Below are 14,156 nucleotides of genomic sequence, written 5' to 3' on the forward strand. Positions count from 1 at the left end.
TTGCCCAAGGCTCCCAGGTCAGCAGCTTTCCAGACTCTGGGACAGTCTTGGTCATGCTGGGATCACTTGCTCCCACAGTCCAGTGTCCCCAGACTGGCCTCATTTCCAACTCTCAGACCAGGCCCTGACCTGGCCAACTATGTGTATTCCCACCCCTACCCTGAAGATGACAGGACACGGGACTTCACATCATCCCGACAGGGATGGCACATTGGCCTTGCCAGTCTCACTCAAGCCTTCAGATGTCCTCTCAGCACCAGCTCCTGTGCCCACAGGCCAGGAGCTCCTCCCGTGCAAAGACCAGATTGACCCTCTCAGGAGGAGTCCAAGACTTTTCGTCAACTCAGCAAGTAATATTCAGTCACGGAGTAAACTACCCCTCACCGGACACAAAGGTCACAGTTGAGTCTCGAGTGTAACGAGGACACAGGGCTACAACGAGCAGGCCAGAAAGTTCCAACAGCCATCATCAAGCAGGAAAAGTGGCCTCCTTATTCATCCACCTGCCCCCTCCACTGATCAAGCACCTACTGTGTGCACAGCTCTCTAGCAAGACTGGAGATACAGTGATAGATCATCACACAGCCCCTGGTGCCCGGGAGAGACTAGGGCAGAGGCAGGGCAGAGGCACCAGTGAACGTCCCAGCCCCATCCAGGCCCAACCCTGACGGGCAACTCTAAAATCCAAAACAATCTGAACACTGAGCTTTTGTTTTTAAGATTTGATTTCTATGTACATGTGTGTGTGTGTATCTGTGTGCAGGGATGTGCATCTGATGAAGCTGCCCAAGGTGGCCAGAGAGGGTGGTAGAGAGGCTTCCCAGCATGCGTGCTGGCAACCACTGAGCCACAGCTCCGGCCCCTGAACACTGAGATTTTCTCACTCGCTTCACAGCAAACCTAGGCACAGATATGGGTCAGGTGTACTCTCTATTTTTTAATTACTGTGTTTGGTGTGTGTATGGGCAGATACATGAACGCCGCAGCATCTGCGTGGAGGTCAGAGGACAACCTTCTCTACTTCCACCATGTGGGTTCCTGGGATTGAGATTGAGCTCAGTAGTCATACTTGCACAGTCAACCATCTCGGAGTGCTACATCTGTTCCCTTCTACCCGGTTTGGGAGGAGTTTTCAACACAGTGCCGTGGAAACAGTCACATTAGCTGGGACGCCGGGTGTGGTACCTGTGCTCTATTCCAAAGTCACCAAGCAATCCTTGCTAAGAGCCCGTGGTAAGAGTCGAAGGCCTGAGTTCAGGAGCCTCAGTTCCCTGGGGCAACAGGGTGGAGTGGGGAGGGCACCTCGGCTGCAGGGCACTCACCGGAAGGAGCCGTCCAGGTTGGCACGGTGGATGAAGCTGAGCTTGGCGTCAGCCCAGTACAGCTTTTCTTCCTCCAGGTCGATGGTCAGCCCATTGGGCCAGTAAATTTCAGAGTCCACAATGATCTTCCGGGTACTGCCATCCATCCCTGCCCGCTCGATTCGGGGTGCTTCCCCCCAGTCAGTCCAGTACATGTACCTAATGAGGCGAGGGTAAAGAGACACAAACAGACCTGAGGATTGGTCCCAACCTCTAACAGGCCTGAAAAGCTCACCCATCAGACCTATGAGAACTAGCCAGAGATTACGGTTTGAGGGACCAGAACTTTAGGTTTTTAAAGGTTAAGGGATTTCATGCTTGAAATGCTTGTAACAGGAGCACACTACCATCTCCACCTCCATCACCTCCACCTCCATCACCTCCAGCATACCATATCACCTCTACCACCTCCATCACACCACCTCCTCCATCACCTCCATCACCTCCAGCATACCATATTACCTCTACCACACATCACCACCTCCTCACACCACCTCCTCCATCACCTCCACCACACCACCACCACCTCCACCTCCACCACCACACCACCACTTCCATCTCCTATATACAAGGGTGGCCTCAAACTCCTGATCCCACTGCTTCCTCCACCTCCCAAGAGCTAAGATTACAAACATGTGCCACCATGCCCAGATTTTATTTATTTATTTTATTTTCAGGTGTGTGTGTGTGTGTGTGTGTGTGTGTGTGTGTGTATAAGGGGTGAGTGTGCCAGTATCTGTGGGGTCTAGAAGAAGGTGTTGGATCTCCTGGAGCTGGAGTTATAGCTGGTTGTAAACTGCTCAAAGTGGGTGCTAAAAACCAAACTGAGATCCTCAAGAAAAGACGTACTGAGCCATGTCTCCAGCCCCAAGAAATACAAACTTAAAAATATAAAATGTGCCAGGGAGGGTGGCACACGCATTTAATCCCAGCACTTGGGAGGCAGAGGCAGACAGATTTCTATGAATTTGAGGCCAGCCTGGTCTACAGAGTGAGTTCCAGGAGAGCTGAGCTACACAAAGAAATCCTGTCTTGACTAAAAAGAGGGAAAAAAAGATATAAAAATGTAAGGGCTGAGAGATGGTTCAGCAGCAGCTGAGAGCATGGCTGCTCTTGCAGGTTCAGTTCCCAGCACCCACCTGGAGGTTCACAGCCTCTTGAACTCCAGTTCCAAGGGATCTAACATCGTCTTCTGAACTCAATGTGCACCACACACACACACACATGCACGCATGGCGCACTTACATAAACACAGGCAAAACATTCGTAAACATAAGATAAAAATAAATGAAACCTTTAAAATATATATATTATATAATATATTAGATAGATAGATAGATAGATAGATAGATAGATAGATAGATAGATAGATAGATAGATAGAGGGCTGGAGAGATGGCTCAGAAGTTAAGAGCACTGACTGCTCTTCCAGAGGTCCTGAGTTCAATTCCCAGCAACCACATGGCTCACAACCATCTGTAATGAGATCTGGTGCCCTCTTCTGGCCGGCTGTCATATATGCTGTATACATAATAAATAAAATCTTTAAAAAAGAAACAAACAAACAAAATAAAAAAAAAGATAGACAGACAGACAGACAGATATGGTTCAAAGCCAGCCTGTCTTACACATTGAGCTTGGGTCCTGCCTGGGATGTAGGAAACTGGTCCCCCAAGAAAACAAAACAGGCTGCAGTGGATATGCACAGTGGAAACAGAGTGACCCCCAGGAGGGTCTGTGAGGAGGAGGCCCACAGTGAGGGGCCCACGTCATATACCCGAAAGATGCTGCACTCTACACAGGGCCTTACGTGTGTTGTGCTCAGACACCAGCATCCAAGATGATCAGACCCAACCCAGTCAGTGCCCAGAGAACATAACCAGAGGGTGTGTACATGGACTGCAGTGTACATGACTGTACGGCAGAGCCCACGGAGAACCACATCAACTCTGAGGACACAGGTTCCCATCCTGGGAGTCCATGGGTGAGTCATAAAACTCAAAAGTGGCAGACAGTTTGTTCTGCCCAACCCTCTGCAGGGAGAAGAGGGCAGCATCAGAGTGTCCTCTAGAAGCCCACTTCCTACCCACAGCCCTCGTAAGATGGAGCCCTGTGACACTCCTGTATATCCCAGGTTCCAGGGCTCACAAGTCTTCTCTTGTCTGCGCATTCCCTCTGGTGTCAGGCCAGTCCCCACATATCTATCTTGTCCTCCATTTCTTCTGAGGTGAAATATCATTCATGGAGACCAACCCCAAACTGATCCAGGGACCAGTGTGACCTAGAGCATGAGGAAGGAGCTCAGCTGGCACCCTCCTGGGGTCTCTACAAGTTGGACATGGAAGTCTGAGACAGGAGAATTGCCATGGGTTCCAGGCGAGGCAGAGCTATAAAGATCTGGGGAGAGGAACAGTCCTCTTGCAATAATGGGCATTCCAAGAGCTTCGGGGGTTCAGCTGTCCAGGGGCCCCCTTATTGCTGTGCCACCACCTGTCTTCCCGGCAAGGGTCCTATGTGAGCCAGAACCGTCACCCCCTTCTGAAAGGGCTGTCAGGAAATCCCCCAGAAGGGCAGGCACAGGAGCCGACCCTATAAATGTCCCCTTCTCTGCCTGGCTTAATGGCCAAGCACCCCTCAGGCTATCTTCAGTGTCTCCTACACCATCCTCTGTGTCACCAACTGCAGCGAAAGCTAGCCTACTGCCCCATGGGACAGCTAGGAGGCTGGCAGGTGGCCCTGTCTCAAACACACAAGTGGCAGCTCCAGACAACACCTGGATGTGCATGCAGGGAAGGGCCAAGCTTCATGGGCATTTTTCATCCCGCATCGGCAGGGCCAGAACTGGGATGGATTCCCTGGGCAATCTGGAGGCAGGTCCGCCTCACCTCAGCAGAGGCCTAGCTTCCCTCCCTGTGCTTCTCCTACAGGCCTGGAGTTAGCCCAGGGCCTTGCCACCCACTGAGAAGGTGAACCTCTCTGACTCCCACCTGGTGTACTATGGCCCAGAGCTGAGGCCAGGTAGCAAAACAAAGTTAGTAATCCACATTTTCCCCCAGTTCCTGAGGCCTACAGGTTTCCTTAAATGGGGAAGCGGTGAGCAGCTGGCTCCGTGGGGGACGGGCCCACACCAGTGCCAGCACTGTTGCGGTGCGAGCTGGCAGAGCTAGGGCCATCTTCTTCCCCAGACCTGATTCAAGGCCCCGGTGTAGGGCCGCAGCGCCGGGGTGTTGCCTCAAGGCAATACAAGCTGTATTTCTCCCCTGAGACCCAGCAGCCCTGCAGCCCCACCCTGATATGCAGCAAGGCTTCTCCACGGCTAGGCTGCTGTAACACACATGCCCTTCCTGCACCACAGAAAACTGAAAAAAAAAAAAAAATATATATATATATATATATATATATATATATATATATATATATATATATATAATGGATGCAGCTTTCTTATCTCTTTACTTTCCTTTTGTGTGTGGGTGTGTGGGTGTGTGTACCATGTACATGCCTGGTGCCCACAGAGGCCAGAAGAGGGCATTAGATCCCCTGGAACTGGAATTACAGAGGGTTGTGAGCTGTCGTGTGGGTGCTGGGAATTGAACCTGGGCCATCTATAGAAGAGCAGCCAGTGTCATAACCACTGAGCCGTCTCTGTGGCCCTCTCTGGCACTCCTGGCCACCTGGTCCTGGGCTGTGCACACTGAGGTGGGCATTTGGACAACAGCCATCCTTCTCAACAGTGGCTGGGGCAGGATCCCCTCGTCTAAGGAAGGCTCCAGAGGGGACCGTATCCCAGGAGGGCACAGGGCGGAGCAGAGACTCCCACAGCTGAAGGGGGAGCCAAGCTTCTCTTTTCCTCCCCTTTCAGGATTCCCACTCCTAGCTGTACCCTCAGCTTTCACACATGCACTTAGAAAGCTTGCGATGTCCAGGCAGCAATGGTGAGGTCCACCTTGGAGCGGAGCCACCGAGGCGACCCCGGGGAGGGCATCCAGGGGAGAGGTCAGGAGCCAGCACACAAACGGACCAGTCAAACATCTAATAAGGACGATCAGGGTCAAAGAGGCTGAGGTGACAGAGGCCACACAGCCTGGGTGAGAATGGAGGGCGCTGAGTTCCCAACCAAGTACCTAGCGTCTCCAATACTTTTTTTTTTTTTTTTAGATTTATTTATTATGTGTACAGTGTTCTGTCTGCATGTATGCCTGCAGGCCAGAAGAGGGCACCAGATCTCATTACAGATGGTTGTGAGCCACTATGTGGTTCTGGGAATTGAACTCAGGACCTCTGGAAGAGCAGCCAGTGCTCTTGGCCTCTGAACCATCTCTCCAGCCCCACCTAGCGGCTCTAAACAAGCACGAAGCACCACCCAATCCAGCATTTCCTAGTGCAGTCAAATATCCTTCAACGATCATGGTAAAAGGATAAGGTGCTGAGAGATGGCTCAGTGGCTACAACATTGGCTGCTCTTCTACAGACTGCCCAGGTTCAATTCCCAGCACCCACATGACAGCTCACAACCCTCTATAATTCCAGTTCCAGGGATCCAATGCCTTCTTGCCTCTGCAGGCACAGCATGTACATGGTACATACACAGACCCACGAAAGGAAGGAGGTAAGAACACTGCATACATGTGGTGTCATTTATGTGTGTTAGAGCAGCAGCAGTCACCCACCCATGACTGTCCTTGCTGTTTTCATATGGCATGATGAGGTCACACCACACCTCTGTATAGATGGGGACACAAACACAGTGCCATGTCACCCTTGCCAGCTGTTCCTGCCTTCAGAATAGACCCCAACCCTAGACACTTTCTGTCCCCAACCCCCTCCGTGCCTGGGCCAAGACGCTGTCCTCCACTGCCATCTGTAACTGCTATGAGGGAGCCGGGCCCAACCCAAAGCCAAGGGAGCCCCCTGAGCTTGAGTTATCCCCTCCCACGGCTCTAGTCTTCTCTACCCCAGGGCCTTTGCACTGGTCATTCCCCCTTTTCCAAACATCACATGGCTGTTGCCTTCACTCACTTCAGGTCTCTACTTAAAAGGCACTCAGAAGCCAGGGCTGGTGACACAGACCTATAATCCTAGCTGTTCGAGACACAAAGGCAGGAAGATTCTAAGTTCAAGGCCTGGCGGCGCTAGTTAGTTCAATGTCAGCCTTGGTAATCTAGTGATATTCTGTCTCCAAATGAGATACAGGAAAAGGGCTGCAGATGTGGCTTGGTTATAGAGAGCACACATCTGGCATGTGTAAGGTAAGGACCTAGATTCCATCCACAGTAGGGAAAATAAAGGCACAAGAGGCCTTCCTGAGCTCCACGGCTACAACCAGAAGCCCTGAACACTGCCCTGTTCCCTGACCCTGCCTTCCTCTCCTCGTGACACTCATTCCTCTCAGACAAACTGCGCCTGTATCATATTCTCCCCCACCCCACCGGCACCCCGTCAGGGCACTGGGGCAATGGAGAAACACACAGCTGGAGAACAGGCAGTGTTCGTGAACGTGGTTGGGAAGAGCTAGAACATTCTGTCCCAGAAGGAGTGGGAAAGCAGGGGAAGGAGACAAGAGAACAGGGGTCCTGTTGAGGAATGAGGTGCTAGCCTAAGCCTGTTCTGTCAGACTCTCACACAGACCAATCCCTCTCAGCCACAGAGACTCCTGGGATAAGGGCTGACGCCTCCTGGGAAGACTATGGGGGACTAGAGGTCTCAGACTGTCACCCAGACAAAAAAAAAAAAAAATCCCACTTACCTCTGGTGTGTATGAACCAGATACACACACCTGCATACACACTTCACAAACACACATGCCCATCCAAAGGTCCTCGATCACACACTCAATCAGATGTATATGCTCAACAGTGCACATGCACACACACACACATAATTACTCCTACTTATTTATGCACATGTAACAGTCACATACATTCATGTGCACACACTCAATAACCCTTGTGTGTAATCATGCTCACACAAACATATACATTCTCACATAAAAAAAATCCATTTACACACATGAAGTATGTCTATGCTTGTACATTCTCATAAACAAATACCACAAGCACAATCAGGCATGGTTACACTTGCACACAATCACCCCTGCACACACTTGTGCATAGACATCCTCACATAACATATTCACACACACTCAGGTAATGCTTGCACAGGTCTCTCTTATATACTCTCATATATACCTAGGCATGTACATGTACACACACACACACACACACACACACACACACACACACACCCCATCCTGGGCCTTTGCACAAAGTATGTGGCTTCAGAAGACACACACTTAGGTTCCCACACACTCAAAGGCCAGCTCCGTGACAAACAGGTGACCTCAGCCCCATAGTTTGCCCTCACCTGGTCTGCTCCTCAAACTCCCTAGATCAAGCAGCTGCGATCCTCCCAGTCTGCAGTTCAAACCCCCCAGCCAAGCCCAAGAACACATACACAGGCCATGCCAGCCTCTCCTGGCCCAGCTTCTGCTCAGCCTGCAGCCGGCACAGTTAGTCAGCCCAGAGGAGCTCACTGAGGAGGGTCACCAATAAGGCAGTACTATCGGGGTTCAGACAGCACCGACTGCTGGAGCAGCCCAAAGATGGGCTTATGATCCCTGGCCGCGGGAGTAGGCAGAGCATGGGGCAGTTGGAATCTATCCCACACTGGAACCGGCTGCACAGAGCACCTACAAGACACAGACAAGGCCCACAGCCCACAACATGCTTCCTCATCCGGGAGATCCTGGCTGGCATTTCTCAGAAGTTCTGGGGATATTAAAAATGCTAAAATGTCAGGTGAGTCCAACACAGCCTATGGCAAAAAAAAAAAAAACAAAAAACAGTATGTGTATCTGGCTCAAGACATCATCTATCTCTCTGTGAGCCTGATTGTTCTCACAACTGAGCTAGCTTAGAACTTCAGGCTCATGGCTGCCCGAGAACAACTCAGACAAGGGTCTGTGTGCCCCACCCCGGGGTCAATCCTGAAAGAAGAGGGATGTAGAAACGGCAAAGAGTGAACGAGGAAACTGTGTCCATTTGGAAAAGTCTAGAGTGATGATGAAGCCAGCAAGCCTCCGCAGCCTGCAGCTGGAGGGCATCCATTCCTTGACTGTTTTCCCTCCAAGAGGCCTTGGTCACTGCCCTGGGCTTTCCAGGGTCACAGTGAGTGTGGCCACACCAATAAGCAGGCAACTTCCAGAATAGACATAGAAGGTACTAAATCCAAACAGGGATCCATCTCAGCCAACACAGTAATAAGGGGGGACGAGGTACTTGAACTTCCCTTGGGTTGCTGTCCTAGGTGTCGAAAAGAGGGTAAGCTCAAATCCAAGTGCTATTACTCAGGGGCCCCCACCCGTTTTTTGAGACATGTGTGCTGGTTAGTCTTATTTCAACTTGACACAAGCTACAGTCGTTTTGGAAAAGGGGACCTCAGTTGAGAAAAATGCCCCCATTGGCCTATAGGCAGTGGAGGATTTTCTTGATTGCTAATGGATGTGGGAGGGCCCAACTCACTGGACAGTGTCATCCTAGGCTGACGGTCCTGGGTGCTAGAAAAAGGCAAGCTGAACAAGCGAAGGGGAGCAAGCCAGTAGACAGAGTTCCTCCTGCTTCAGTTCTTGACTCTGGGTTCCGGCCTGGAGTTCCTGCCCTCACTTTACTCAGTGATGGGGTGTGATCTGAGAGCTATAGATAAAGTATACTGTTTCACCTTCAAGTTGCTTTTGGTTATGGTGTTTTACCACAGCAATAGAAATCCAAACTAACGAAGGGCGGTGGCGCACGCCTTTTATCCCAGCACTCGGGAGGCAGAGGCAGGTGGATCTCTGTGAGTTCGAGGACAGCCTGGTCTACAGAGCAAGATCCAGGACAGCCAGGACTACAAAGAGAAACCCTGTTTTGAAAAAACCAAAAAAAGGAAGGAAGGATGGATGGAAGGGAGGGAGGGAGGGAGGGAGGGAGGGAGGGAGGGAGGGAGGGAGGGAGGGAAGAATCCATGGTAAGACACATTTTCTCTCACTGGGACCTGGAGTTTGACAATTAGACTCTGCAGGTGGCCAGCAAGCCTCAAGGAGCCACATGTCTCTGCCTCCATAGTGCTGGGATTCCAGACATGTGCTACCACAGCTAACTTTTTCTAGGGATTGAAGTCAGGTCCTCATGGTCACAAGGCAAGTACTTTACTAACTGGGGCATCTCCCCAGTTCCTGTGTTTTTTACAACAGTCTTTATATTCCAGGTTAGCCTGGAACTTGTGGCAACCCTCCGACCTCAGCCTCCAGAAGGCCAGGATTACAGAGTGAACCACCATACCTGGCTAAACACGGCATGTTTTATAGTCCAGGATCTGGAAGGGAGCTGATTCCTAGTAAGGGGTTGCTCCCCAGGGTATCTCCTCAGGCTGCTACGTGGGCTCCAGAGGAAACCCTAGCCCCCCCCATGCTCATCCACAGGACCAGGAGAACAAAGGTTTACCCATGTGCAGGATCCAGGGCAATGGCCCTTGGCTGGTCCAGGTCCTGCCAGAAGAGAACCTTGCGGGACGTTCCATTGAGGTTGGCCACCTCGATACGGTTGGTCTCCGAGTCCGTCCAGTACAGCTTCTTGCCAACCCAGTCACAGGCCAGGCCATCCGGTGACACGAGGCCGGAGATGACGACGCTCTGTGCAGCAGCAGCTCCAGTCTGGTTCAGGTAGGTCTGTTTGATGGCCTCCTCGCTCACATCTGTCCAGTACACAGCGCCCTTGGAGAACTGGAAGTCGACAGCGGCCGCGTCCTCCAGGCCGCTGGCCACAATGGTGGCCTCCAGCTTCACTCCACCTGCATCCACAAGGCGCACATCCCGGCGGTTGGCAAACAGCAGGAGCGGTGAGGCTGTGGGCAGAGCAGAGGGTCAGGGCGGCTGGCGGAGCAGGACGGGAACCAGGGACCGCACATGGCCACCGCGGACCCTTCCTCTGGTCCCCAGCACCCAACACCCCCTTCCTTCCAGCGGTTCAGAGGCTCCCTTGGGGACAGACCAGTGTAGGGAGAGAGGCAGGAAGACTCCCCAAACTCTGGCTCTGCTGCTCTCCCCAAACTGGAAAGACCACTTCCCACCCCACCCCACCCCACACACACCTCGACTTGCTCTCAGGAGTTCAGGTGTGCTCTTCAAAGGTGGGGGTGGGGGGATATTGTGTAACCTCCTGGGACTTTTTTTTCCCCTCCAACCCTCAGTGGGAGCTGAAGCCCAGGAGCCAGGGCTCCCAGCTCTGAACCACCAAGGAAACCACACACTTAATTCCTAAGCTTTAAGAGGAACCCACAACACACTCCTAGGAAGCTGGCTGTCCCTGGCAGTAGCCCCAGGGCCCCACAGTGAGGCAGGCCACAAAGTGGGGAGCTCCCCACCCTCACCTGGGGGCAGGCTGCTTCTCCTCCCCTCCCCCACCAGGAGAACCCTGGATGATATGAGCTCTGTATCACCACTTGGCTCCACCACCCTCTCCTCTCCCTGAGGCAGAGGCAGCAAAGGAAAGTTCTGGAGAGACAAAGAGTGAGAGAGAGAAGGAGCCACAGGGGCAGAACCAGAGCATCTTCCTAGGAACTGACTGCTCGTGCCAGGGGCTTCTGGGGTCTCCGGTTCCAGCCGGGAAACAGATACTGAGCAAGAATGTAACCAAGACCCTGCAGAGACGCCAGGTTAACGCTGTGAATGGAGCAAACAGAGTCAGGAACAGGAGGGGGCAGGGAAGAGTTACAGGCGAAGGCGGCCTTCTGTGTGGGGTAGTCAGAGGAGGGAGACTGAAACCCACGCAGAGTCCCTGGGGCAGATGCACACAGTGGCGGCAAGCGCGAGGCGAGTGAGTGGATGCTGCTCCTGGGTCCTTCTCCGCCAGGAAACTTGCCCCGTGTGCCCAACGCCTCTCAATGCACAGCCCCCAACAGATTAGGAGTCCTAGCTGTACCTCCTCAGGCCCACAGCTGCAGCCTCCATAAAGAAGCATCGACTTGGGGTTGGGGATTTAGTGGTAGAGCGCTTGCCTAGCATGCACAAGGCCCTGGGTTCGGTCCTCAGCTCCAAAAAAAAAAAAAAAAAAGAAGAAGAAGAAGAAGCATCAACTTGTCCCAAGTCACAGTGAAAGTGACGACACTGTCAGTCTCCAGCTTGAGTGCTAAAAGGTGACGAGAGGGACTCCCAAGAAAGTCTGAAATTGAAGGGACAGTGGGCAGCAGAGCAAGGAGGAGCAGCTGGAAAGACAGACAGACAGACAGACAGACAGACAGACAGACACACACACACACACACACACACACACACACACACACACACGGGACACACCACAGGCTACACTTCTGAGTCTCTGGCCTGAGGAAGTTGCATGCCAGGAGCCAAGCCGTGTGGCCCAGCTTGCAGCACATCTGGGACCCTTGAAAGATCACCAGGGAAAGCTCGTGGAGCATCCTCTAGTAGAGAAAGACGACACTGGGACAAGCCATTTGGACAATGCCATGGCACCTGTTGCATTAAGGACCACAAAACAGATGGCTTAGCAGTTAGGAGCACATGCTACTCCTGCAGAGGACCCAGGTTCGGTTCCTAGCATCCACACAATAGTTCCCAATGGTCTGTAGCTCCAACTCCAGGGGACCCAACACCTCTGGTCCCTGTAGGCACCTTCCTTCATATGCACATACCCACACATGGACAGACACATGGACACATAATAATTCTTAAAAACAAAAACAAGACTTCTGAGGAATGATGTCCAATGTTGAGCTCTGAGCTCCACATGCACACATAACTGCACACATGTGTGCATGTGTGCCTTCTCTCCCTCTCTCCCTCCCTCTCTCCCTCCCTCTCTCCCTCCCTCCCTCCCTCCCCCACTCCCTCACATCACTATGAATCCATGCGCCCTGCCACTGAGGGCACAAGAGAGCGCTAACTGGCGACAAAGGCTAATTAAGGCTTGGTCAAGTAGAAGAGTTTCTGCCTCAAGAGTGTAAATATGTATTTTCAAGCGTTAATTCTGAATTCCACATCTGTTGCTAGGAGGCTGTTTGTGCAAGTATTATTTTTGAAGCGGAATATGATAAGGCAAGAGGCCAGACCTCTAGGGAGGGGCATCAGTAGGCCCGGGGTATGCTCTATGCAGGGACCCAGGGTCAGTGGTATCCTCCCTGTGAAACGAGTAGGGTTCAGGCCACCAACACAAGGAGGCTCTCCTGGAAACGGCTTGTGGTAAGGCCTCCCCAGGCCAGGGTCAGCTACACTAGACATGAGGTACTGGGCTTCATACTAGCCTGGATCCCAGCTGCAAGATCGGATTTTTTACCACCTGCTGAGCCTGGTGGTAACACACACACACACAGACACACACACACACAGACAGACACAGGCACACACACACACACACACACACACACACACACACACACACACACACACAGTTTTGACCTGGCATGGTGGCACATGCCCAGGACATGAGACGTAGAAGCAGAAAGCACAGAAGTTCAAGGTCATCCTTAGGTCTGTACCAAGTTCAAGGCCAGTCTGCCCCAAAACAATGACAGCAAAGGGTTAATGTTTTGAAAAGGCACAGCTGACAGCTGACCAGGCCAAATTCCCTATGACATATGACAGGCTCCCTTGGTCCACCTCTGTCCGCAGCAGTTTAATCTTGTATATACCCCTTCAAAGTAAGAACATAGACATCCCATACCCCCAGAGATTTTCAGCACCCACAACCAGAGAGGGGAGCTGATAGCTCAGAATTATCTCTGACAGGTACATATCTACTGCTCCCAGGACCCCATCAAATCAGAGAAAGACACCACCAGCTCAGGCCCCCTCCTGCCTTGGGCACCAGGCCCTGTGGTCAGTTTATCATCCCTGCCATAGCAGAAGTAGGACTGAAAACCCCAGTGCCAACAATCCCATTTTAACCCTGTAAGTAGATCCAGTATTTATATATAGAATTCATAACCAAGGGTTTCCCTTCCATTCCAATAGCCCATGTTTTACACTGTTTACATGGTTACCCCAAACAAGGCCCAATTCCAGATAATCCAACCCTTCGCTGCCACCCCAAAATAAGAAGCAATCTTGGTCCATGCCTTATTTATAATCACAAACCATGATATGGGCCTCCAATGGCTCGAGGCGAGCGTGGGCGCCTGTGCACACATGGTTGATGGGGGGTGGGAGGAGGTTCTATCACCAACCCAGTGGAAAAGACCAAGCCACAGAAAGAATAAGGGTTCACACACAAGAAGACACCAACTTAGCTGGAGAGCATGCACACACATGCACGGTCACACAGTCTCACACCACCTAAGCAAGGTGCCCCAAGGAGGTGGTACTGGCCATGGGTGCACTCTGCAAGCTTTTCTGGTGGGGGGCTGGAATCTCAAAGAAGGAAGAAGGCTGAACGGTGGTGGTGCCTGCCTTTAATCCTGGCACTCAGGAGGCAGAGGCAGGTAGATCAATGAGTTCAAGCTCAGCCTGGTCTACAGAGTGAGTTCCAAGACAGCCAGGATTGCTTCAGAGAGAAACCCTGTCTTGGGGGGGGGGGGGGGGAGGAGGAAGAAGATACAGGAAACAGTGACCACATCCCAGAAAGACATCAAGCTACAGCTATCCCCTCAAATCTATGGATTCTACTAATGGGTTCTGTGGAATGACATTCTGTATGCTGTGAATGTGTGTCACTCTGATTGGTTGATAAATAAAATGCTGATTTGCCAGTAGCCAGGCAGGAAGTATAGGTGGGTAAGCAGACGAGGAAAATTCGGGGAAGAGGAA

At 51.9% G+C, this 14,156-nt stretch overlaps 1 protein-coding gene across 2 annotated transcripts in view; it reads right to left on the reverse strand.

Annotated features, from left to right (window-relative positions):
- The window catches only part of Lrp5 (LDL receptor related protein 5), a 107,734-nt gene that overhangs the window by 65,993 nt on the left and 27,585 nt on the right, over nucleotides 1-14,156 (reverse strand). For both annotated transcript variants that reach the window (XM_076556276.1, XM_076556287.1), the window contains exons 2-3: nucleotides 9,841-10,240; nucleotides 1,323-1,520 (exon numbers count right to left, since the gene is read on the reverse strand). In XM_076556276.1, coding sequence (XP_076412391.1) covers nucleotides 1,323-1,520; nucleotides 9,841-10,240 — 598 coding nt within the window. The remainder of the gene's footprint in view (nucleotides 1-1,322; nucleotides 1,521-9,840; nucleotides 10,241-14,156) is intronic.

Source organism: Peromyscus maniculatus, chromosome 1, assembly GCF_049852395.1.
Source record: "Peromyscus maniculatus bairdii isolate BWxNUB_F1_BW_parent chromosome 1, HU_Pman_BW_mat_3.1, whole genome shotgun sequence".
Lineage (NCBI taxonomy): Eukaryota > Metazoa > Chordata > Mammalia > Rodentia > Cricetidae > Peromyscus > Peromyscus maniculatus.